Source organism: Malaclemys terrapin, chromosome 3 (genome assembly GCF_027887155.1).
Source record: "Malaclemys terrapin pileata isolate rMalTer1 chromosome 3, rMalTer1.hap1, whole genome shotgun sequence".
NCBI lineage: Eukaryota > Metazoa > Chordata > Testudines > Emydidae > Malaclemys > Malaclemys terrapin.
Genome location: NC_071507.1, coordinates 39,805,866 through 39,833,419, shown reverse-complemented (window position 1 = coordinate 39,833,419; position 27,554 = coordinate 39,805,866). Strand labels below are relative to the sequence as shown.

The 27,554-nt window shown below is 39.5% G+C and overlaps 1 protein-coding gene across 3 annotated transcripts in view; it reads left to right on the top strand.

Annotated features, from left to right (window-relative positions):
• EML4 (EMAP like 4) overlaps positions 1-27,554 on the top strand; it is a 258,689-nt gene that overhangs the window by 94,523 nt on the left and 136,612 nt on the right. The window contains exon 1 of one of the 3 annotated variants that reach the window (XM_054022071.1): positions 11,121-11,397. The exons of the other annotated variants lie outside the window; for them this stretch is intronic. Coding sequence (XP_053878046.1) covers positions 11,331-11,397 — 67 coding nt within the window. The 5' untranslated portion in view covers positions 11,121-11,330. Of the gene's footprint in view, positions 1-11,120; positions 11,398-27,554 lie in introns of those variants that run through there. 3 annotated transcript variants of the gene reach the window in all.

The following is a 27,554-nucleotide window of genomic DNA, read 5'->3' as shown; positions in this document are numbered from 1 at the left end:
AGTCTGCAATTTGCACACACTACTAGGACAACTGGTTCTTCAGAAGCACAGATTCGTGACACTTACTCTGTTCCAACCCTTGCCAGCGCCCATAGTCATCTTTTGTGCTTGTCCTGTGCAGCTACTCCCCTCCCACCTCCGGTGTGCTCACATGTGGTCTAGAGTTGTCAACTGTCTAATCACACAAACCCAAACACCCCCTTGCCCTGCCCCTGCCCTGAGGCTCCGCCCCATCCTGCCTCCGAGGCCCCCAGCATGCTCACTCCATCCCCCCTCCCTCTGTTGCTCGCTCTCCCCCACTCTCATTCACAGGAGGTTGGGGTGCGGGCGGGGGGGAAAGGGGTGCGGGCTTTGGCCAGGCGGTACTTACCTTGGGCGGCTCTCAGGCAGCAGTGCAGCAGGGCTAAGGCAGGATCCCTGCCTGCCCCAGCCCCGTGTCTTTCACGGAAGTGGCTGGCACATTCCTGCAGCCCTTGGGGGGGCCAAGGGCCTCCGTATGCTGCCCGCACCCGAAGCGCTGACTCTGCAGCTCCCATTGGCCAGGAATTGCAACCAATGGGAGCTGCAGGGGCAGAGCCTGCTGTGCCGCCAACTGGGAGCCGCCCGAGGTAAGCAGGGCCAGGGGGGATCTGCGCCCCACCCAGAATCGGCCAGCATGTCCCTGCACCCCTGAGGGGTGGGCAGGGGGCTCCGTGCACTGCCCCTGCCTGCAGGCACAGCGCCCCGCTGCTTCCATTGGCCGCAGTTCCTGGCCAATGGGAGCTGCGGAGTTGGCGCTTGGGGCATGGGCAGTGCGTAGATACCCCTGACTCCCGCCCAGGGACCGCAGAGATGTTCCGGCTGCTTCTGGGAGCGGCGTCGACACAGGGCAGGGAGGGAGCCCCACTGCGCCAACGGACTTTTAGCACCTAAAGTCTCCCAATTTGGCTTCAGTAGCCTCTGGGAGATAGAGCCTGATTCCAGGAGACTCCCAGCAAACCTGAGAGGGTTGGCAACCCTAATGTGGGTTTTAAGAGGTTCAGAGGGCCTTGTGTTGGGCCTATTTACCAGAGATTATTTTTATCCTGTAAATAGATGTACCATCATTTTATTTCCTTTTAATCTGAGATTTTCTGATCCACTGAGCATCTAATGGGGTATTATACCATACCTGATGACAAATGAGAGTCTTGTACAAACATAGACTGGTCTTAGGTAATCAAACTGGTTTCACATTGCTGTTGTTTACATTTAAATTGGCAGGTACAAATACATTTTTAAGGATGGTACAAAAATCAAACATTGCAGTACTCTATATCTTTACTAGCTGAGAGAGTCCACAATTAATTTTTATTTTTATTTTTTTTGGTTTGCTGGAATTAAACTTGATTTGTTCTAAAAAATAAAAGCGTTTAACTTTTAAGCAATGTAGTATTTCTGGAAACCAAAAAAGTATTGCATTTTGAAATCACTTTGCATTTTTGCAGTAATCCCTCTTCCCCCTCCCCGCCGCGAGACACTGCAAATCGCAAGGTTTTTCTTCATGTTGAAATGAATTAAATAATCAGACTGTTAGTAATTTCCATAACCATACCTTTGGAGTGACTAATACTATCAGTTACTAGTTTGTTTTCAATAATCTAACTTTTGCTAATTACTTTAAGAAAAATGAATATATTACTTCATATTATAATAGTGTATAGTTTAAATAAATAGTAATTGCCAAGATAAGACTTTAGAGTCTCCCACTTATGGAGAACTTCCGAAGGTGAAACAAACTTGGCCTGAGGTGAAATAGTAAGGATCTCTGGACAAAAATACAGAATTCTCCGGTGGTGATGCTGCCATTCAGGATTACCCCTATTTGAGTGCCATTATGTTATATGCACTCAGGCAACCACACTATAGCGTGGCAAATGTCATTAGCAAAAAATGATCTGGAATGCATGCCCAGAATAAGAGGCCATAAAAGAAATGCTTTGTCTGATGTACTTTGGACTTACTACATTTTAATTTTATCTTTTTAACTCATTGTCTTTCGTGTTTCCCTTCTATTAGATGTATTCTCTACTTTACGCACACCTTGCCCTCTATTTTTGTTCAATATTTATATTATAGTTGCACCCAGAAGCCCCACTCAGAATAAGGGACACATTGTGCTCATCACTGTGTAATTACGTACAAAGATATGATGCCTGCCCTGAAGAACTTACTGGTTAAGAATTATTATGCGCACTCTCTTCCATCCCTTTGTATTGCTCTTCTGCTCTATTTTGCGTCAACTCTTGCTTCCCTCATTGTGTTGACAGTGACATGAGTTTTATTAGGATCTTGCACTATGAAACTGTGTTGTGCTAATGCTTCAGAAAACATGATTTTAGTAAAACTCCATTCCAGTGCCGGGACCTTGAGTTGAAGCAAGAGAAGAGGAACGTTGGGCATCTGAAAATGAGTGATTGTAAGCTGACTGAGCTTCTCTAGCTGACTTTTCCTGAGCAGTCTCTGGCACTGGGAAAACTTGGGGCCTCGGGTCAATGAAAGCATTAAATCCTGGAAGCTGTTCTTGTCCATTCTAAGTGACTCTTATTCACAGATGCCCCGCTGTGTTGTGAAAATATATTTGATCCAGCCAGTGAGCATGTTTTTAATTGAAATATATGTTTTAGAACTAATTACATTTTGTTCGGTTATTTCTTGTGATTCCTCTAATAAAACAGGTTGATCAGTATTGCCAGGAAAGGGATCAAGTATATAAAATTGTTTTAAAGTTACATATTGGTTTCTGAAGAGAGAGATTTTTTTGAAGAAAAGAGAATAAAATAGTTTAACAATCTTCTTAAAGCATTGGGTCGGTCAGTTATTAAAGAAATCACTGCTTTTCTGCCTTTCCATTGGGGAAAAGCAATAAAGTATATGGTAAAAAGATATATTCAGTTGCTGAAATGCCATATTTGGCTAGCATGAAGATAGGTTATCTACTGAAACACTATTGCTGCTAGTTGTGTGTTGAAAAGCTGTTAGCTATTAAATGATTAAATAACATTGACTCTTAAAAAATTGAATTAATCGCTGCTGGTATGTTGCCATTCAAAAAAACCCAAACACATTACATGAATCCAAATAGTAGACCATTGCAAGGTTAATTATATGCAATTATACATTCAGTTTGTGTACCTCAGGGATGGACAAACTTTTTGACCCGAGGGCCACATCTGTGTATAGAAATTGTATGGCGGGCCATGAATGCGCATGCAGTTGGGGTTGGGATGCGGGAAGAGGTGAGGGCTCTGGTCGGGGCTCCAGGGTGGGGCAGAAAGGAGGAGTTCAGGGTGCGGGATGGGGCTCTGGGGTGTGGTGGCAGGGAGGGCTCCAACTGGGGGTGCGGGCTCTGGGGTGGTGCTGGGGATGAGGGGTTTGCGGTGTAGGAGGGGGCTCCGGATTGAAACCGAGGGGTTCGGAGGGTGGGAGGGGGATCAGGGATGGGGCAGGGGGGTGGGGCTCAGGGTTGCAGGCTCCGGGCGGTGTTTACCTCAAGTGGCTCCTGAAAGCAGTGACATGTCCCACCTCCGCCTCCTATATGGAGGCGCGGCCAGGCGGCTCTGCTGCGTGCTGCCCCATCTGCAGGCGCCACCCCTGAAGCTCCCATTGGCCGCGGTTCCTGACCAATAGGAGCTGCAGGGACAGCACTTGGGGCGAGGACAGCATGCATAGCGGAACCCCCTGGCTGCCCCTATACGTGGGAGCCTGAGAGAGGACATGCCGCTGCTTCTGGGAGCCATGCAGGGTGGCCTCTGACCCTGCTCCCCGGCTGGAGCACTGGAGTGGGGCAAGCCCCAGACCCTGCTCCCCAGTGGGAGCTCAAGGACTGGATTAAAATGGCTGGTGGGCCGGATCCGGCCCAGGCCGTAGTTTGCCCACCCCTGGTGTACCTGCTTCTGGTAAGACTGGTAGAGAAAATCCTTATAATCCATTAAAATGCAAATAAAATAAACAAACAGAAAATATGTAGCTTACTGGTGCATGAGAATGAAGCAAGTAGTTGAGTAAATTTAATGTAGTAAATTTCAAAAAGAGGTTGCGGGGAAATCTACACTGAAGCCAATGGGGCCAGGATTTCACCCAGATTTATTTAACTACAGATGTTTTCTTCATTCATATTAGTTAGGATAACAGATCAAGAGCACTTAATCCTCATGTTTGGTGGTACAAACTGATCTTAATAAGAAAGAATGTCCCACCGAATCATATACTGTTAAGTGCATAATGGTTTGGACTGTCTTTTCAAGCACCTGGAGTTGCTTATGTTCAGAGACAGGGTAATTGACTTGATGGATTATTGATCTGTTTTGGTATGTTATTTCTGTGTTCTTAATATGTAGATCAGGGGTAGGCAACCTATGGCACGTGTGCCGAAGGCGGCACGCAAGCTGATTTTTCAGTGGCACTCACACTGCCCGGGTCCTGGCCATCGGTTCGGGGAGCTCTGCATTTTAATTTAATTTTAAATGAAGCTTCTTAAACATTTTAGAAACCTTATTTACTTTACATACAACAATAGTTCAGTTATATATTATAGACTTATAGAATCATAGAATATCAGAGTTGGAAGGGACCTCAAGAGGTCATCTAGTCCAACCCCCTGCTCAAAGCAGGACCAATTCCCAGCTAAATCATCCCAGCCAGGGCTTTGTCAAGCCGGGCCTTAAAAACCTCCAAGGAAGGAGACTCCACCACCTCCCTAGGTAACGCATTCCAGTGTTTCACCACCCTCCTAGTGAAATAGTTTTTCCTGATATCCAACCTGGACCTCCCCCACCTTTCTTTTATAGAAAGAGCCCTTCTAAAAACGTTAAAATGTATTACTGGCACGCGAAACCTTAAATTAGAGTGAATAAATGAAGACTCGGCACACCACTTCTGAAAGGTTACCAGCCCCTGATGTAGATACTGATGTTAATATCAGTTTGCATGTTACAGTAAATTGTGTTCCTGCTATATGTATAACCGTATTTTATTCCTAATTTTAATCTACTTTATTTATTGTGTTAGGAAAACACTAGTACTTTTGTAACTTTTCATGTAAAATAATATTTTGCTTTTCACTATTTCATACTGCATATTGCTTTTCATACTGCCCAGATAGTCACTGAGAAGAGATTGCTTTGATTTTGAAGCACATTATGTAATCATAAAGTAATATTTTGGTTAATATAAGGTAGTGTCTTTATACATATTAAGTCAAGATACTTGAGAGAGGCACAACCCCCCCATTCTCCTCTCCCCAAAACACCCATAAGAATGGCCATATTCGGTCAGACCAAAGGTCAGTCTAGCCCAGTATCCTGTCTTCCGACAGTGGCCAATGCCAGGTGCCCCAGAGGGAATGAACAGAACAGGTAATCACCAAGTGATCCATCCCCTGTTGCCCATTCCCAGCTTCTGGCAAACAGAGGTTAGGGACACCATCCCTGTCCATCCTGGCAAATAGCCATTGATGGACCTATCTTCCATGAACTTATCTAGTTCATTTTTGAACCCTGTTATAGTCTTGACCTTCACAACATCCTCTGGCAAGAAGTTCCACAGGTTGACTCTGTTGTGTGGAAAAAATACTTCCTTTTGTTTATTTTAAACCTGCTGCCTATTAATTTCATTTGGTGACCCCTATTTCTTGTGTTATGAGAAGGAGTAACTAACACTTCCTTATTTATTTTCTCCACACCAGTCATGATTTTATAGACCTCTATCATATTCCCCCTTAGTCGTCTCTTTTCTAAGATGAAAAGTCTTTTCTAAGATTAATCTCTCCTCATATGGCAGCCATTCCATACCCCTAATAATTTTTGTTGCCCTTTTCTGAACCTTTTCCAATTCCAATATATCTTTTTTGAGATGGCGTGACCACATCTGCACACGTATTCAAGATGTGGGCATACCATGGATTTTTATAGGGGCAATATGATATTTTCTGTCTTATTATCTATCCCTTTCTTAACGATTCCCAACATTCTGTTAGCTTTTTTGACTGCCACTGTACATTGAGTGAATATTTTCAGAGAACTATCCACAATGACTCCAAGGTCTCTTTCTTGAGTCGTAACAACCAATTTAGACCCCATCATTTGAGATGTATTGTTGGGATTATGTTTTCCAATGTGCATTACTTTGCATTTATCAACATTGAATTTCATCTGCCATTTTGTTGCCCAGTCACCCAGTTTTGAGAGATCCTTTTGTAGCTCTTCGCAGTCTGCCTGGGACTTAACTATCTTGAGCAATTTTATATCATCTGCAAATTTTGCCATCTCACTATTTACCCCTTTTTCCAAGATCATTTATGAATATATTGAATAGGACTGGTCCCAGTACAGACCCCAGGGGACACCACTGTTTACCTCTCTCCATTCTGAAAACTGACCATTTATTCCTACCCTTTGTTTCCTATCTTTTAACCAGTTACCAATCCATAAGAGAACCTTCCCTCTTATCCCATGACTGCTTACTTTGCTTCACAGCTTTTGGTGAGGGACCTTGTCAAAGACTTTCTGAAAATCGAAGTATGCTATATCCACTGGATCCCCCTTGTCCACATGCTTGTTGACTCCCTCAAAGAATTTTAGTAGATTGGTGAGGCATGATTTCCCCTTACAAAAACCATGTTGATTCTTCCCCAACAAATTATGTTCATCTATGTGTCTGACAATTTTGTTCTTCACTATCATTTCAACTAGTTTGCCCGATACTGAAGTCCGGCTTACAGGCCTGTAATTGCTTGGATCACCTCTGGAGCCCTTTTAAAAAATTGGAGTCACATTAGCTAGCCTCCAGTCATTTGGTACAGAAGCTGATTTAAATGATAGGTTACAGACTACAGTTAGTAGTTCTGCAATTTCACATTGAGTTCCTTCATAACTCTTGGGTGAATATCATCTGATCCTGATTACTACTGTTTAGTTTATCAATTTGTTCCCAAACCTCCTCTAATGACACCTCAATCTGGGACAGTTCCTCAGATTTGTCACCTAAAAAGAATGGCTCAGGTTTGGGAATCTTCCTCACATCCTCAGCCATGAAGACTGATGCAAAGAATTCATTTAGTTTCTCCACAATGGTCTTATCGTCCTTGAGTGCTCCTTTAGCATTTGGATCCTCCAGTGGCCCCACTGGTTGTTTAGCAGGCTTCCTGCTTCTGATATACTTAAAAAAAAAAAAAAAAAAAAGTCTATTACTTTTTATATCCTTGGCTAGCTGTTCTTCAAATTCTTTTTTGGCCTTCCTAATTATATTTCTACATTTCATTTGCCAGAGTTTATACTCCTTTCTATTTTCCTCACTAGGATTTAACTTCCACTTTTTAAAGGATGCCTTTTTGTCTCTTAACAGCTTCTTTTACTTTGTTCTTTAGCCATGGTGTCACTTTTTTGGTTCTCTTATTATGTTTTTTAATTTCGGGTATACATTTAAGTTGAGCCTCTATTATGGTGTCTTTAAAAAGTTTCTGTGATGCCTATTATATCAGTATCCTCATTTAATATGAGGCACTCTAGTTCGCCCATCTGATTATTCAGACTTCTAGCATTAGTATATAAGCACTTTAAAAACTTGTCACTTTTTAGCAGTCTGCTATTACACAATGTAATTGAATGAGACTTCTTTTTCTTTTGATTGTTTCTCATCAGATCTTACCTGTATTTTACATCTTCCATCCTCTCCTCCTTACTAGGACATAGGGAATCTCCATTAATAGATTCTCCCCTAAGGGATATCACTGTCCGAACCACGTGCTCCTCTGCACCTGTCAGCTTTCCCCTAGCCCTTAGTTTAATAACTGCTCTACGACCTTTTTAATTTTAAGTGCCAGCACCTCAGAGTTAAATAATAGCAGAGAGGAGGAGAAACAAAGTAAGAGATGATTGTTAAGAATGAAAAGCTTTGAAGAGCTGAAAATGGAAAGACTATGTGGAGAGCAAAGAAATTGCAAAAGAGAAAGCTCTTGCACTAGCAGTGGTGAAATTGTTTGAAGCAACAGATTAAGGACCCAGCTAGAAGGGTGGAAGCCACTTAAGGGGCAAAGTTCATGAGATAAGCAAGGCCACGTCCATGGGAGTTTTAAAGCCAAATAGAGCAAGATTTGTCTGGATCCTGAAATTAATGGGAAGCAGGTGGATTTGCATGAATACTGGGGTGTAACTGTTCATGCCATTTTTTATAATGAACACATTGTATGGTATCAAAGATCATATTGCAATGACGGGCATCAGTGCCGTGAGTCAAGTCAGCAATATCGGATGATATGCCAAAGGGAAGATGTATATCACACTAGCTATAACTTGAATATGTTTATGGCAAATATTGCTCCCCTTTGCACAGGTGCAGAAGGCCAGATAAGCAGTGGAACTGATAGACTTCCACTGGGTGACTGGAAAGAGGCACAGGATGTAGGATTTTTCGTGTGCAGCTATACTCGGAGAAGGCTCTTGCACAATATGGTTTTGAAGGTATAGCAGTTTGGGAGAAAGCTGGAAAGTGGCCAGTGGATTAAAAAACTACACATATTCATTAGCAAGCCCCATCTCCAGTATTGTGGTGATTAGGGGAGCAGGGCAGAGTCGTGGTCATGGAGTGGTTTTGCTATTATTCCTTGCAGAGTATTTAATTATTCTCACTGTCCCATCCAGCCACATGCACTGAGTGCATAGAATTTTTGGAGTCCTTATATAATTAACCATCAGACACCTACAATGGCATAACCATCTTGTTGACCAGCATGGTCAATAGTCAGCAATAGTAAGCAAACCATTTCAACAATAAACGGTTTAAGACAAGGACAAAAAACTGTACTGTTTTACTTCAAACTTTATTCAAAATTATATTCTGAGCTCTATATTCCTATAGTGTGTTTTGCTTCTTTAGTACCTCAGGAAATACACTTTTTGCTCTGGTGGGTGGTAGGTAGGGTTACAAACACTCCAGGATTGTCCTGGAGTCTCCAGGAATTAAAGATTAATCTTTAATTAAAGATTATGTCATGTGATGAAACCTCCAGGAATACGTCCAACCAAAATTGGCAACCCTAGTGGTAGGCTGTGAGCTTAGTTGGAAATACTGCATTAATGTAGCTTCATAGTGGGAGATTTTGTTGTTGTTTTCTTTTAAGAAATCCCTCTTCATCAGAACTAAAAATCTTTTGTGTCAAAGGTCATACATCTGGAAACATTAGCATTTAATTTCCCATATGCACAATACAGGCTCTTAGTTGCGTCCTGCAACAAGAATTCTGCCTTTATCCTAGAAATCCAACAATCCAAAGTTAATTTATTGTTTAAAGCCGTGTTTTAGTTGGGTGTCTCCTGTTTATCACGTACAATTAGTTACATTTTATGATCATCAAGAGCAATTTTAAAAGTAGGGAATTGGGTCTCTTTTCACCTCCCCCCTCTATTCTGTACCACTTAGCAAACCCAACCATCTGTTTGTTGGCCCAAATATAGTATTCTGAATTTCAATTTTGCTTGTTTTTGTTCTTTTTAGTGATGTTACAAGAAACAGGGGTGGAGTAGGGTTTTAAGTGATTCCCTGTCTCAGTAGTTCTCCACCATCCAGTTTCTCAGGTGATTTCCCATTCTGCCTTCTGCTTACTGGTGCAAGAGTTGTGTAAACTTGAGTGTCCTGGTGACAGCCCATCTGATTTTATGTTTATTTCTGTTTTAATCTCTTATAAGGTAAATTCTTTCCTTCCCCAAAGGGAAGCTTTCAGGAGTTACAAGGCACATATTTTTGCTGGAATCGACTAGCTCAGGGAGTTTGAGTCTGAAAAACATCATCTTGTGTATTATTTTTACTTTTAAGAATGTGCTGTCACAAACTCTTAAAGAACAATTCACATTAGAGGAGTGAGAGATGTTCAGAGCTCAGACAGTATCACATGCCTATTGCCTTTTGAATGGTGAGACTTGACCCCAGCGTGCTTTTGTTTCTGATACCCCACTCTTTTTATTCTCTCTTTTGCTGCAGGTATTTAACTTTTGCCTTTCTGTGGCTCTGCAAAGCTTTGAAAGTGCTAGATTATTTAAAGCATATTAGAGATATAAGGGAAAATATATGCAATATGTAACCACCAATTCCTTTGTTTTGACATTTATCTTACTGTATTCATTCTGCCAGTTGGCTTCAGGCACAGCTACCAAAAGAATGAGCACATGTTGCATTCATTAGTTTTCATCTGGCTCTACTTGGTTTTGCAAGACAGACAAAAGCGTGGTCATATTAAATAGACTGTAATGCATTTGTAATATGAGTTCTCTCACACTTAATGGAATGATAGCATTGCAAAAGCAGCTAGTTTTTAAACTAGGATATTACACTTCAATTTATTGCAAAACAGTGCATATAAGCATATTGCCAGTGGTATCATTACTTTTTAATTTTGAGAGATATGGTATGAAAATACCAAAAATTGGTATATCACTTCCATTTTCTCATGCATTGTTTGCAGTTAAAATTTTTATTGATTGTAATACATGAGCAAACCCAACACTTTGGGACAGTAAGAGTTCTCATTTACACTGTTTTTGTTTGTTTTTTCAGTTATTTAAAATTCAACATTGGAAATCCTCATGGTTAGTTATTCTTAACTTTAATTGTTTATTCAGGTCTATGTAGGTGAATAAAAATTCAGTTGTTGCTGATTAGCACACATTGAGGACAAGTGGCAGTATAGCTTAATCTGAAGGAGAAATAGCAGAGGTACAGGTCTCTAAATTAAGAGCCCAACTTTATTCCTGTTGATTTAAATGGGGGTAGGAATGGACTCTAATTGTGTAGAAACAATAGCTTTTTTTTTCTCTTTTTCTCCTTATTTTGAAAACTAGTTAGTAAGAATTCTGTGAATTCCTCAAACTTTTGCTAAAACAGAGGTAACAGCGTTATACCATTTGAGATCTTTAATTGATAGCTTGTGCACTGTGACAAACTGTGTAGTGCATGGCTTACTGAGTGCCTTTATTATTGTATCTCTGATGTCTGAGATTTAGCCACTCCCTGAAACAGTCTCAGATTTTTGTCTGCATCCCACCCCCTTTTGCCTCCCTCTCTCTCTCTCAAAAGCAGAAGCCTTCCTCTTGCTCAGAGTGCAAAGAGAGGCAGAAGGAGGAGACCTATCTTAAGGAGTTTTTATTTGTGCCAACACAGAAGTGCTTTGTGGTGGGCCATCTGGACTGGGAGGATTTCCTCAGAATTCAAAGTATGCCGTCAGATTTACAGAGCTGCAATTTGCTCTGAAACTATCTGGGAAGGCAGCAAGAAACGTAGACACAACTGGTTTTATAGTACTTGTAACATAGGTGACAAGAATGGAAGACAGCTTGCCTTGTCTTGCTTCAGTGTGTGATTCCTCAGCACTTATGAACTTCTGCACTGGTAAAGTATATCTATCTTTTCTTTACTGGGAATGCCAGTGCAGTCTCTGAAAATTCTTATGAATCATGACAAAAGAAATCTTGTGCTAAAGACTGCTAAAATGAGTTCCAACTCTTTCTTTGCTGGTCCCCTTAGCCCACACCAAAATAATAATAATAATAATAATAATAATAATAATAATACGCACAAGTAAATAACATGACAAATATTTATCTGCATACATCAGTAACTCTGCACCCTCATTACAGCCAACAAGGTGTGCTTATTCAGGGATCAAGATAGCTTACTATAATGTAATTTACAGAACAGAATGCATAGTGGCCTTGAGAAAGTAAACAAAACAACTTTTTACTAGTGTACATGTACAATATAAAATACTTAATAGAGACGGAATAATTAAACTAAAAATTTGATGGAAAATACTCTTGGCATTGTGACTTTTGTAGTGCGAATATTCCCCTCTCTCCCCCCCGGAAAATAGCATGCTAGATCATAAAATGTATCACATAATGATTTTTTTCCTTTTAAACGGAGAAATGTTTCAAATTAATATATGATCTATGCAAGCCTTTCACTGAGAAATGCTTCAGATAACTGTCTATTTCAACTTCAGCATTGTATTAAAAAATTAAGTAAGAAAGTTTTGATTGCATCGGGCTCCTGTGGCAGGAGGCAGTAAAGATTCATTCACAATAAGTAGTTAAAATAACCACACGTTGATATTTCAAGTATGTGCAATGCTGTATTTTTGTTTCTGCATGGCATGGCACGTTCGCTTCACAAACTTAACTCTGTCTTCCTTTTCATTTTTAACTTTGACTGAAGCTTTAGTAAGAGTAGCAAAAACTTTCAACACGAACTCCCTTTGTTTAAGCAATTGTTATCAAACCAATCTGTAAGGTTCCTGCTCTTTCGTAAAGGAGTTCGAGATAGATCTTTAATAGTCAAGACCACTGAGACAAATTAGAGGAATGAAAATACTGCTGGGTCAATAAATATATACTCATCCCAAAATCACACATCCCTCACTGAAAAAGGTACTGCTTTGCCTACTGATTCATAAAGGACAATTTTCATATGAGTACAACAGTACATGTACAAAGTCACATGCTTTACAGCCTTAAGATAAAAGATGAACAGGAAATGATTAATTCCATATTTTAACTTTTTTTTTTTTTTTAACATTTCCCAAATGTAACAGTAAATGCTCAGAGCAGTAGATTTCAATGCATGTTTAATTGGTAAATTCCTAAAATGGGAAATGTACTGTACTTGATCTGCTGCAGAATTCAAAGCATTCACCCACAGTTAATCAAAATGTAATATTAAGATGTTGCAATCAGAGGGGAATGAATTGGAAATTAAAAAAATACTAGTGCTTCTCATAATCCCTTGCATTGTTACACAATCCCAGAAAGTACAGCAATACGAAGAGGGCTGCTGTTTAACACTTTAAGTACCTGCAGAACAGAAATCAAAGGGCACTAAGTTCTATGGAAATACTTAGGGCCATATTTGGCCACCCTTGTTGATGCTGAGTAGCACCTTATTCAGCAAAAACTCCCATATGTTTTTATGTTCCTTAGTAAATAAGGTTTTAATAATCCTCCGAAAAAATTCAGGTGTCATCTCAAGCTGGTGATTTTTAAAGGCAAACATGAAATTCCAAATTGTGAATGTGTCCGAAGTTTACCTCACTGTTAATCTTTCTAAATATTTCCATCCTAATGTGTGTTGGAAATATGTGCCCCTTTCTACCTTCGAACAACAGCAATTTTAGTTTTAATTAATTGGAAGCAGGAGACTACAAAAGGATCGTACTTGATCCTGTAGTCTAAGAGAGTGACTCGAATCTTTAATGTAAATTTACATACTTTATTAAATGTAAGTTAAAGTCTCTAATTAAAACAAAAACACAAATAATAAAACCAGGATCTTATAATTCAATTTTGTATTGGATCTTTGTCATAATCAAGGTTTTAGCCCTCATTGGACAAATTAACTTACCATTTGTTTCTATATGTATTCTGTGGAACATAGCTTCCACTTTGCAATTTTTTTTAAAAAATTGTTCTTATGAAATTTTATTATATAAAATTTTGGAAGGAGTTTGCTCTGTTTTGAAAATAAAGCATTTCAAGCTTAAGTAACAAGCATTTTGGAGAAGCAGCTGCTTCTTCACAGTTTTAAACTGCGTTGCCATTATAAGTCATATTTTTGATCTTCCCCCTAAAATTGTCTCCTTGGTATAAATGCTTAACAACTCTGAACTGCTTTTTTTAAAAAAAAAACCACAACATACATTTTAGATACAAGGTGCAGAAAACATTGGTCTGATAACGGTGGTTGACTCACGCCTTATAAGAACCTGACCCCATGAAAGGGCTACTTGCATAAACAAGATTTGGACTAGGCTCTACTTTGTTTGGCAAAACTGCCACTGATGGCAGGAGTTATGTCTATGCAAACTTTTGGCACTCTGCTTTACCACTACCTGTAATTGTTTTCATGTTGTAGTTGTGACTGGCAGAAATGAGTGGGGGAGGGAGTAGGGGGAAAGGAATTTTCTCCACTTATTGTGGGGAAATCCTGATTTCCATTCCAGATCTTATGTGCAGACATTCAAGCGCTCATCCTCTGCTTTCACTAAAAATAGATTCCTTCATCATGAATGAGGCTAAAGTGTGGAGCACTTGCACATCCTTTATAGCATGGGATATATCACATCACACCTGGCAGAGAAGCTTATTCAAATTTAAATTACTTGTGGCAGACAGAAGTAGCGGCAATTTTTCCGCAAATGTTTGGTTATAAGGATGGCTTTTATAATTAAAATAGTGTCAGTGTCCCTGTAATAGCATCTTCAGAGAGAACTTGGTTGTAAAATTAGCTCTGGGCTGATATATGTTGTTTCAGGTTTTCGTTTTGTACCAGAGAAGATAAATTTACTTGCAAGCAAAATTAAGGAATTAAAAAAATCCAGCAGTGAGTGTGTTATTGGAGTCTGAGTAGTTGAAATTACATTGTAACTTTTTGTAATGAATGTAAGCAAATTCTAATGACACTGACTGCTCTGCAGCTGTTTTTGGAAAGATGGATGACCTTAGACTGGCCTATTGTCTGGAAATATATATATATATTTTAAAAGAGTTTACTTAGGCCTTGGCTATTCTGGGGTTTTACCCTAGTTAGATCCATCAGAGCCTAGCAACCAGTAGAAGTACACTGGTTTAAATTCCTATTTTAATCAGGAAAAGCTCCATTTTGATTAATAGAATTCAAGGCCAGAAGAGATCATTGTGATTGTCTTGTGTGATCTCGTATATAACACAAGCCATACAACTTCCCCAAAATAATGTATGTTTGAACAAGAGGGTATATTAAAATTAAAATGAAATAAAATAATCCAATTTTGATTTTAAAATTGCCGATGTTGGAGAATCCACCACCAACTTTAATAAATTCTTCCAGTCATCCTCAGTGAGGGTTAATTACCCTCGCTGTTAAAAGTGTATGCCTAATTTCCGGTCTGATGTCTAGCTTCAACTTCCAACCATTGACTCTTGTTATACCTTCGATCTGGTGCAGCGAGCACTGGTTTCAAGCCGAGGTAAGCTGTGTGGGTGCAAATCATGGCTTATTGCAGATTTGGCAGTTTACACTAGGGTTTGGCAGCTACTCTGGCAACTGGCCAATGATAGGTAAATCTGCAGTGTAGACAAACCTTAGAGTGTGGAGAAGGGAGAGAGAGGAGGAATTGAAGAGAGTGCCCAGAAACTCTAGATGTCATATCTCTCTTATCAGTTGCTCCTGATTCCAGGAGAGCTTCTCTTCCCTGACATAAGGGGGAAGGGGGTTGTTGTATCCATGTTTCCTCTATTCTTTTCCTCTCTATAGCTTTCAGTAATTGAGAGTCTGGTGTTGGAAGTTGGAACTGGGAGGGAGTGTTGTGTTGAATTGGTTAAGGCAAAGGGGCTGTGAGATAAGTCCTCTGTGCTCTAGTGCTGGCTATCCCATTGAATCGCTGTGTGATGTTGGGCATTGTCAGAGAAGAGGCACTTCCATAGATGCTAAGTAGTAGTATTTTACAGTTCTTCTCTGTGTGACTGTTACTCAGTTAGCTGGGGAATAGTCTGCTCTGTGCTATGATACCAGTGGAAAGGGAAAGTTATTTCAGCTGAGGTCATTCCTTTGTGCCAAATTGCAGCCTAAAGCAGTCAAGCTGTATGGAGTCACTCTACCCTTGGGAATGGACAGTTGCACACACTGTGGAATGTCTAATGTTGCATTCTGCAGTTTCTGGAAAGGGTGCAGTCTTTGTGTCTCCATCACCAAGGAAATTCATGGCAATTCTCTTGGCCAGCAGATCTGGAATTAATTTTTTTCTGGCTAGGACAGTAAAAGTAAAGATAGAATATTCACACTTACTTTTAATTAGACATGGATATGACTAATATTGTTTTAATGTTTTTGATTTTTAAAAAGACTGAATGTCTCAAGGGGATTTTGTCTCCCCGCAGTAACTGTGAATAAGTGTGTTTTGGGCTGAGCGAGGTCCTGCGATGATGGAGGTTAATCCCCTCCATCAACCCGTGGAGTGGCACTAGAGTTACATCACATCTGATACTGTAGCCCATGTCAGGTTCTGCTCCTACTCAGTTACACGAGGGTGCATGACTGGCTGCTACACACAGGGATGGATCACCTGATCCTGCTGCCCAGACAAAACAGCACTAACAGAGCTCCTGCAGATCTGAGCTCTTGTGGCACACATGAGATGTGGACTACATACACAGATTTTACAAATCTTGCACACAGTGGAGCTGTATGTGGCTAAGTGCCCCTCTATAGGCTCATAGGAAAGGATGAGATTTTCCCTTTAGTAAACTGTAGAGAGCTTTAATCAAGGTGGAGGAAGATTGATCTACGATAATTTGTGATAACCTAATGTGTTTTCAACCATTCATGTTTCTGGACTGTGTTTTTGAATTGGGCCTGCCAAACCAAAATGGATTCAAAATGCACTTATACAATACATACAGGAAGTTAGAGCTGAGGAAAGTGAGTCAGAACCAATATTTGGTATTAACTGTTAAATATGTAACTTAGGGTGACTTTAAAACCATCTGGACAGGGTTGGTTTTCATATAGAAAGGTAAATTGTACTCATGAACTAAGCCAAAATCCATAGTGATTTAAACTTTTCTCAATATGTGGGTTTTTGTAATATTTTATATGAATCATTAATTTTAAAGTATATTATCTGTCTTCTCTTTCTGTTTTTAAGTGTGTAGTACATCTTAATTTTTAACATCAGACTTTTACATTTATTATCATTACTATTACAGTAGTGCTTAGAGTAGTGCTGATGTGAAATTTTTTCATCAAAGTAATTGCAATGAAAAATGTCTGTTATTTTTCTTGGGGAAAAAAACAAGAATAATTTCAAATTTTGCTGAAAACTTAAAATGTTTCAATTAAAAATGAAATGAAAACTTCTAATGGGAAATTTCTACAAAAACAGTGGGGGAAAACATTTTTAAAAAATTCCCACAAAAAAACCCCTATATTTTTCGACCAGCTCTAATCTAGAAATATACAGGCGTCATTGTGTTAGGCGCTGCACAAACTGGTAGAACGGTGACAGTCCCTGATTTAGTGAGCTCTCAATTTTAAAGATTGATGGTGAAATCCTGGCCCCACTGAAGTCTGTGAGAGTTTTGCCATTGACCTCAATGGGGCAAGAATTCTGCCACAGAAGTTGCATCAGTTATCATATATTTGTTTGTAAATTATATTCCTTAGCATTTTCATATAGTTTTACTTACCTGTAGGAGAGTTAGAAAATGGAACACTTTAGCCCAGTCTAAATTGGTCTGGGCACAGAATTTAAATGAACATATTGTAAAGCAGCTTCAGATAATTCAATATTAATTCAGTTGGGCTAAGCAGTATGAATACATTAGTTTAGAAATGAAGTTAACTTAACGTGTAGTGTTCAGTTAATTTTGTTTGCAGGCCAGTGTACACAGGGTCTCTCTTGCAGTAAACTTACTATGAAAGAGCTATTTGCTTCTGATAGCTTTTCCCTTTTCAGGTAACTGATACCAAAGAGCATGTTTTGTCTTATCCAGCTTTGCCCAGAATAACCTAGCACGTGTCAGTCCTGTGCAGAACGATGGAGATAGTTAGTCTAATCATCAGATCAAACAAGCTGATTGTTTGACCAACTGAAACAAGTCAGAAAATATGGGCATTTTACAGACAAAGTTTGCTAAAATTATTTTGTTATAGGGCACCTGGCATTTTCTGTCTTTGCTGTACTTTAAGGTCAATAATTGATATTTTACTGAGAACTAAGGAAAAAGAAGCATGTGATATCACTGGCATATTTCTCAGTATAATTTTGTTATTACTGAAGATCTCAATATAACACAAATATTATGTAATATGCTTGTAACTTATTTGGTTAATTTGATTTGCTTTAAAAAAAATCAAAAATTATTGTTGAGATATTTCTGCCAAATGTGTGCTTGAGTTTGCCACCCTTTTAATGGTTACAGGAATTTGTATTAACCAGCAAAGAGGGATATGAAAGGATAATGATGACTGAAATAAGATGATGATTAATCATTCACAGAAAAGAACTGAAAACTATACAGCTGAAGTCTTGTCTGTTACTTATTCTTAGTTAAAAATAGCACAGTCCTGGAGTATTGTCAGAAAATTAGCCCAGTAGCTCTCACAATAGACAAACATGTTAAAGGAGCAAAGTAGCTAAGCAAACTCACTTCAAAAATCACAAAGACAAAAAGCAGACTAAGTAATTGCTTAGGACCCCGAGCAGCTCAAGGGGGCCACTTATTCACTTTTAATTGTGTGTGGGAGGAAGAGGGGGGGTGGCAAAATATTCCTGCTTAGGGCCCCCAATGGACTAGTACCACCTCTCCTAGTACATGGTTTTTAGTCACATAAAAGTGAAATTGACCCTTGTGAAGAGGGTCCCGAATAAATATGTAAGCCCTCCACATAACTTAAGCATTACATAGCCTCATATTAAGGGCTTATATGATGCAAAGGATCTTAAAGGAAAACTCATCTGTGCAGGAGACAGAGTTTTCTTGGGTGTTGATTCAAGATTGGAAAACAAAATCCCACAGCAGCTTAGAACCATCAAAAACCTCACTCTCTTCAGCTCTAAGTGCAAGGCTCACTTCTTTGACCTTGCCTTCTCTAACGTAACCCCATGGTGATATATTTAAACAATAAACAACAACACTGGTCTGCACACAAACTGGGGAGAAGGTGAGAGAATGAACCACACGTGAGAGAAATTAGTCACATTGCTTCATGCACTCTTGGAAGGTGAGCAGATACTATAGTGCTGAGCATGGTGCAAGTATTTCTATAAAATAAGGCTCTTTCCCCTATGGAGAATTTTACCTCTAACAGAAAGAAGTTGGTTTTGAAATCTTGCTTAACATACTTTTTTTCAAGCATGAATTGCCGCCAATTCACAGAAATGTTTAAAACTAGCACACCCATAGGTATATCTTATTTTATTTCTAAACTGCCATAGATGTGCACTGACACTGTGCTTACAAACTGACAAAAGGCATGGGACCCTGCTCTGAGGAGATTATCATCAGGAGCCGATCCTACAATTGTTTACATTCTCAGTAATGCTTACCCATTAACTCACTGACTTCAATAGGACCACTTGGGTGAGCAACGGTTTATACGATGGGGTAGCCCGAAAAGACCTGTGAGAATTGAAGCATGACTATGTCTGCCCCTATTAGTCAGGCCAGAGCCTTCATAGCTTAATGACAGGTTTCAGAGTAGCAGCCGTGTTAGTCTGCATCCGCAAAAAGAACAGGAGTACTTGTGGCACCTTAGAGACTAACAAATTTATTAGAGCATAAGCTTTCGTGGACTACAGCCCACTTCTTCGGATGCAGCATCCGAAGAAGTGGGCTGTAGTCCACGAAAGCTTATGCTCTAATAAATTTGTTAGTCTCTAAGGTGCCACAAGTACTCCTGTTCTTTTTTCATAGCTTAAGAGATCTAAGATCATAACTGAAGGAAGTATGGCAGATGCAGGTTACTAGGTACTACTAATGTCAATTCTAAATTTACCCCTCTTGCACGCAAACCAAGTGTTATCTCACTTTATTCTCTTCTGTTAACCTCATTTTCAAGATTTCACGTTTTTTATATTATGGGAAGGCTTATAGATGCCAAAAGGGTCATGTCAAGCTTTTTTGCTCTTGTTTTTGTTTTGCTTTTGTGTTTTGTGTTTTTGTCATGTCTTAACCAAGGCGTTTTGGCCAATAACATTATGCAGAAATAGCATAATGATTATACAGTCCCATTATATAATTGTAAATGGATACTTCGTTATGTGTGATGCTTAGAAGTGAATAGTCCATCCAGCTGGGATAATTTTATATGAATTTATATAATTTAATCCTATAATTTAACAAAGACTTTTGGGAAATGGAATAAACTGGTAATTCTGTGGTCATACTTCAGCTACAGTCAAAATGAACTCGCTTCTTAGAATTCCATTTCTGTTTCAAATTATTCCAATATGAGGCATCAAGTTAAGTTTTGAAAGGTCTACAAGATAAAATTTCTGTGGCAAAGATGGCGGAACTAGAGTAAATACTAAATCTTTCTACAGACAAGTTACATTTGGCAGATTAGCCTTTTCTGATATTTGTAAATATTTATCAAGCTTATCAGCTAATAATAATTATTACTGAGTTGAATGGGTTACTATAAAAACATGTCTCCTGTCTGCAGGAAGCATGCAGATGGTACCCAACTTCATTGTCTTTAATTTGTCTCATGTAGTGTAATGGATGACAGTGTTTACTGGAAATTGGGATTTGGCTGAGCTAGCTGGCTGAAGTCCAGTTGAATAATGACTGAGATGATATTGGTAGTCTGAGAGAGGCAACCAGAAGGGTATTCATAATTATATCAACTCCCTTTATTGAGAGATTGAAACTGCTAGCAATGACATAGGTTTGCGATTTCGGGTTCTTCTTCTGCACTGGAATTATGTACTGTGTTTCTGGGTTGCCTTTTGGGGAGATTCTCATTGGAGTCCCTTTTGATTAGTTAAAATTCTTGGCTTATTAAATTAAAAAAAAACTAAAGAAAATCCAAACACAAGGCAAGAACCACAAAAAAGATACTTTTTTGAGCACAAAGGACTGAGTGGGTAGAATCTAATTTTCAGTGTCACTTATTTAGCCGCAAGCAGGCTTTCTCCCTCAGTCATAGAATATTAGGGTTGGAAGGGACCTCAGGAGGTCATCTAGTCCAAGCCCCTGCTCAAAGCAAGATCAATCCCCAGACAGATTTTTACCCCAGTTCTTTAAATGGCCCCCTCGAGGATTGAACTCACAACCATGGGTTTAGCAGACCAATGCTCAAACCACTGAGGTATCTCTCCCCTGGTTGATTATACTTTATCACTCCCCTTTTTTCAGTTGTTTCTGGGGAAAAACACTATCCATTATTCAAATACTTAGTGTACTAGAGTTGGTGCTGTTCTGCAGAGCCTTCTCTTTCACGTCAGCCATTACTCTTCCTTTTGTGAACAAGCAATCCCTGGAGGGATCCGGCGTATATCTCTAGGATTTTATTACCTTTTAACCTGACATACATGCCCTTTGCCTTACTTTAACTTCATATTTAAATAAGTACAGCGATGTTCCTCTTCCCCTCCCATTTCCCAGAAGAACAAATGTAATTTGAGGGAGCACCTGGCAAGAAATGAGAGAGAACTCCAAAGCAAAAAAGCAAAGCACGCACATTCTGTCTACAGTAGGAAATCCTGCTGTGTTTGACAATGGTTATCACAGAGTTTGTCTAGGCTGTTGGTTCTCAAACTTCATTGCACCATGACCCCCTTCTGACAACAAAAATTATTACAGGACCCCAGGAGGGTTGCGGGGTGAGGGGGCTAAAGCCCGAGCCCCACCGCCCCGGGTGTTGGGGGGGAGGTGGAGAGGGGCGGCAAATCATGGAGCAGGTCCTCAAGGAATCAATTCTGAAGCACGTAGAGGAGAGGAAAGTGATCAGGAACAGTCAGCATGGATTCACCAAGGGCAAGTCATGCCTGACTAACCTAATTGCCTTCTATGATGAGATAACTGGCTCTGTGGATGAGGGGAAAGCAGTGGATGTGTTATTCCTTGACTTTAGCAAAGCTTTTGATATGGTCTCCCACAGTATTCTTGCCGCCAAGTTAAAGAAGTATGGGCTGGATGAATGGACTGTAAGGTGGATAGAAAGCTGGCTAGGTCGTCGGGCTCAACGGGTAGTGCTCCATGTCTAGTTGGCAGCCGGTTTCAAGCGGAGTGCCCCAAGGGTTGGTCCTGGGGCCAGTTTTGTTTAATATCTTTATTAATGATCTGGAGGATGGTGTGGACTGCACTCTCAGCAAGTTTGCAGATGACCCTAAACTAGGAGGCGTGGTAGATACACTAGAGGGTAGGGATCGGATACAGAGGGACCTAGACAAATTAGAGGATTGGGCCAAAAAAAACCTGATGAGGTTCAACAAGGACAAGTGCAGAGTCCTGCACTTAGGACGGAAGAATCCCATGCACTGCTACAGACTAGGGACTGAATGGCTAGGTAGCAGTTCTGCAGAAAAGGACCTAGGGGTCACAGTGGATGAGAAGCTGGATATGAGTCAACAGTGTGCTCTTGTTGCCAAGAAGGCTAACGGCATTTTGGGCTGTATAAGTAGGGGCATTGCCAGCAGATCGAGGAACGTGATCGTTCCCCTTTATTCGACATTGGTGAGGCCTCATCTGGAATACTGTGTCCAGTTTTGGGCCCCACACTACAAGAAGGATGTGGAAAAATTGGAAAGAGTCCAGCGGAGGGCAACAAAAATGATTAGGGGTCTGGAGCACATGACTTATGAGGAGAGGCTGAGGGAACTGGGATTGTTTAGTCTCCAGAAGAGAAGAATGAGGGGGGATTTGATAGCAGCCTTCAACTACCTGAAGGAGGGTTCCAAAGAGGATGGAGCTCGGCTGTTCTCAGTGGTAGCAGATGACAGAACAAGGAGCAATGGTCTCAAGTTGCAGTGGGGGAGGTCCAGGTTGGATATCAGGAAAAATTATTTCACTAGGAGGGTGGTGAAACACTGGAATGCGTTACCTAGGGAGGTGGTGGAGTCTCCTTCCTTGGAGGTTTTTAAGGCCCGGCTTGACAAGCCCTGGCTGGGATGATTTAGCTGGGAATTGGTCCTGCTTTGAGCAGGGGGTTGGACTAGATGACCTCTTGAGGTCCCTTCCAACTCTGATATTCTATGATTCTATGATTAAACATGGAAAAGACTTTTGTTTACTCTGCACAGATATGTCATAAAATATATAGTACATGTGTGTAATCTAATACATACACATATCACTTAGTTCATGAATCAGTATATGATCCTTCATAATTCTTATATGCTACATGCTACTAAGGAAGAACAGGAGTACTTGTGTACTTCTTTTTGTGGATACAGACTAACACGGCTGTTACTCTGAAACATGCTACTAAGGGTACATATATAAAATATTTTTGTTCTGGTCAGTAAATTATTACAGAAAGCTGCTCTTGGCTTAATTTAAACAAAATTTTCCATGAGACTTAATTCCTCCTTTGCACCAGATCTCTCCTTGGTTTAAGCAGGAAAGCAATGGTCACGCTAAACGGCACTTGACTCCATCATGTACTGTCCTCTAAAGCTTTCTCTACATTAGGAATTATACAAAAAAAAATTAAACAAAGTTTTAGTTGCTTTTGGTGTTTTGCCATTATATTAATCAAACTTGCTTTTCAGCTATGCTAGGACTCTCACTGATGCTAACAATGGTTCAGCTGAAATAGTAGTAGCACTAGTTGGATATTTTTCTCTAAAATTCCTTGTTGTAGACACTGCCTAAATGTGGCTTAGAAGGGTAGTGTAAACTGTTTGTGTATATATAAAATTTCTTGCCCTGCAAGAAATTCTTCTGGCATCTGAGAATGAAAATGCCCTAATTCCATTGTTTGTTTAATCTCTGTTTACCTCTATTATTTGTTCTGTTTTGTAAATTTTACTTAGGTTTCATGGAAACTGATAGTAACACTGCTGGGAGGAGATTCTGCAGTTTCAATTCTTTCTAAAATTCTTCTGTTGCTTCACAATCTAGGATTTCTTAGATTAAAAAATAAAAGTAGCCTACTCCTTTCCGAAATAACCATCACAAGGTACACTCAGCCTCGCTGTGTATCCAGACCTACCTCACAAGGGTGGTATGAGGATTAATTAGTTAATGTCTGTGCCATGCTCCAAATATACAGAGTGCTTTACAGTGGCAAGCAAGTATGATTATTACTGCAGAAAATCTCCTGCAGCATCAAAGGTGTGAACTGTACTTTCCACCCACACATTGTTTACTTCAATGAGGTGTTAATTTGGGAGCTTCACTGCGAACATGTAAATGCTAATTTTCTTAAGCACTATCAACCTAAAAAAATAAAAATTTAAGTGGAGTCAAGGCAGTTTCAAATATATTATCTCAGTACCCTGCTGTCCATTTTCAGATCGTCATGGGCTTACGTGTTCTGCAAAGCAGGATTTTCTTGTCTCACAGCCTAGGCTGGAAGGAGGTTTTTTCTGCCATTTGTGTTGGAATTGTTCCTTCATATTTCTCAATCCCTTCTCTGTAATGACTGAAATGCATATTTTGCACATTACTTTTTTTTTCAATGCGGCTACAAGCCATTGTAAATATCGCCTGACAGAGTGGTTGTGTGGGAGTCACAGAGCCTACATTTTATCTTTTGAGACTAAGCAGATACTTAGCAATGTCTGCTCTAGGCTCTGTCTACGCTAAGCAAATTGTTTCTTAGATCTTTTCCATGCTAGGGAATATTTACAAAAAATTGTCACTGTTGCTGGTTCAGTTCCACCTGTGTTGGAAATGTTGAGAGCCCTAGAGTTGATAGGTCTCCTGCACTGGTGCTGAAAACACTTTTCTTTCCAACCCTGAGAGAAAAGGTTGGACCAACTTTTGTTGGTGAAAGAGACAAGCTTTTGAGCTACATCATCGGTTCTCAAACTGGGGGGCGCGTGAAGAAATTCCAAGGGGGGGCGCGAGGCTGTGAAATTGTCATAATGAAAAAAATTTATCAGCATAAAATTTTTTGTTGTTTATTTTTTAATTTTTTAAAATGTATTTATTTAATAGATCAACAGACAATAAATTATACATATTCTGTATACATAATAATATACATGTATATTCTGTATACATAATAATAACTATTCATAAAATTGTCCAGTTACAGGCCTATATTATTTAACTATGATAAGTATTAACAATCTTCTCGGTTTTGGTTATGAATATAAGTAGATAAGAATAAAGTACAATAATAATAAAAATACAACTATAAATAAAAGTATATAACTGCAATGTTTTCAAATTTCATACCACGAAATGCAAATATTTTTTATTTCTTTGCCTTTCGACGTGTAGGAGTGCCGTTTCGGTCGGTGAGGAGGCCGAAGAACAATGTAGAAAGCAATGGAACTTTTAAAAACTTCCTAGCTCTCTACCGAGAGTGTTCGACACTGTTCTATCGTGGGAGTGGTTACCTCCACCACTCACCGCGCAAGACCAGCTACTTCTTGGATTGGTGGTGGGGTATATATATAGGGCAGCATGCGTCCGTACGTAATAGTAGTAGTAAATAAACGTTCACGATAACTCAAATTAACTTGCGGCTGTTATTATTCACAAATCATGAAAATTATTTTTATAGATTTTTTTTTAATAGACTATTATGGCCGTGATTAAGAAAAGAAAGTACGATGAAGACTACATTTAAGTATGGTTTCACCATCATGGAAAAAAAGGGATAGATCATCCTCAATGCATAGTATGCCACCCAGTTCTCAGCAATGATGCCTTGAGACCTAGTCATCTTGAGCGACACTTGACAAAGAACCATAGCGCTTTGAAAGACAAACCAAAAGAGTTTTTTGGCTGCTAAACTTCAAAATTTAAATGCACGAAGCTGGACACTATGGAACTTTTCATCAAGCGTTGGCCAAAGTGGTAGAAGCATCTTATGAACTGTCATTGCTCATCGCTAAAGCCAAGAAATCGCACTCAATAGGAGAAACTCTTGTGAAGCCTTGATTGTTGAAAGCAGCTGATATTGTGCTTGGTGCCGAAAGCAAGAAAAAAATATCGGAAATTTCGCTTTCTGACAATTCCGTGAAATATTGCATTGATGACATGGTGAAAGATCTAAAACTTCAAGTTGTGGAGGCAGTGAAAGCTCCTTTTTTCACAGTTCAGTGTGACAATACCACTGATATAGCACAATGCTGTCAGTTGCCTGTCTACATTCGATTAATTAACAATGGAACTGTGAAAGAAGAACTCCTTTTTTCAAAGGAATTGACGACCACATCAGAGGCTTCTGATGTTATGAAAATGGTTTCCGACTTTTTTGAAGAAAATGGACTTTCATGGAAAAAACTGGTTTGTGTATGCACAGATGGTGCTTCAGTGATGCTTGGCTCTCGCTCTGGATTTGTGACATTGTTGAAAGAAAAAAATCTAGCTGTAACCATGACTCACTGCGTCATACACAGACAAGCGTTGGCTGTTAAAACCCTTCCAGATGACCTACGTGACTCATTGAATTTGGCTATCAAGTTGTCAATTTTGTGAAGAACAGCACTTTAAATATGAGACTTTTTGCAGCTTTTTGCGCAGATTTGGGAGTGGATCATAAAATTCTTTTGTTTCATCTGAAGAAGTGAGGTTTTTACCCATGAAAGCTTATGCCCAAATAAATCTGTTAGTCTTTAAGGTGCCACCTGACTCCTTGTTGTTTTTGTAGATACAGACTAACACAGCTACCCCCTGATACTGAGGTACGATGGCTCTCCAAAGGGAATATGCTTTCGAGAATATTTGAACTGAAAGATGAAGTGGAAATTTTCCTCAAGCAACAGAAAAAAGAAGTTATATCGTGCGTTTACGGACCAAACATTTCAACTTTAACTGGCATACCTCGTGGACATTTTTGAATCTTTGAACAATCTCAATTTGAAGCTGCAAGGAAATAACGCTGCAAACGTTATAGCACACCACCATGCCATCAAAGCATTTACGGAAAAAATCAAGCTTTGGAAACGTTGAACGCAAGCTCAGACACCTAACTTTTCATCTTTTCCAACATTTTCATCACTCGCTGAAAATGAAGGTTTCCAAGGACTTTGTAAAGAGGATGCGAAGAACAAAATTGTTTCATCTGGACTGCCTTGCTGACGAATTAATCCGCTATTTTCCAAACAACTTTTCTGGCAACCCCCTTCATAAAATAGTACATAATCCGTTCAACGTTGATGTCGATTCATTGACAGAAGTATTGTAAGAACAAGCACTCAAAATGAAATACGATTCAAGTATGAAAGATATTTTTGAAAACTTAAGCCTGGAGGAGTTTTGGATAAAATATTTCCCAATTTACCCGAAAGTTGGAGAAGAAGCGCTACGTATTATTCTTCCGTTTTTGTCAACGTACCTCTGTGAAAAAAGCTTTTCAAGTTTAGTCTTAATTAAAATGGAACAAAGGAATCAACTGGATGTCAAAAACTATTTGAGTTGCGCACCTAGGATGTCCCAACTCATGAAGAAAATGCATCATCATCCTTCACATTAAATTCATTTTGTTTAAGCTATTTCTTATTTTAAATTACATTTTTATTAAATTTTTGTGCCAAGAAAAACTATTTGTGCTTATTTTTAATTTTAAATAAAAAATGTTATACCAAGTTGTTTTTTTTTTTTTAAATTTTAAATTACGAATTGAATTTGTTAAAAGGGCGATTGGATGATAGTAAAGGAGAGATGGGGGGCTGAGGGTTTTTAGAAAATTAAAAAGGGGCGTGATGCCGAAAAGTTTGGGAACCAATGAGCTACACAGAGCTTTTCTTCAGGTCTTGGAAAGGTACTCGGTGTCATCGGTAAATATAAGTTGCGATTGGAAGGTTTTTTTTCACTGTATTGAGGTAGGTTCTCTCAGGGTATTTGGGTGACCTGTTCCATGATGCAATCTTCTTCTCTGCCCTTGTT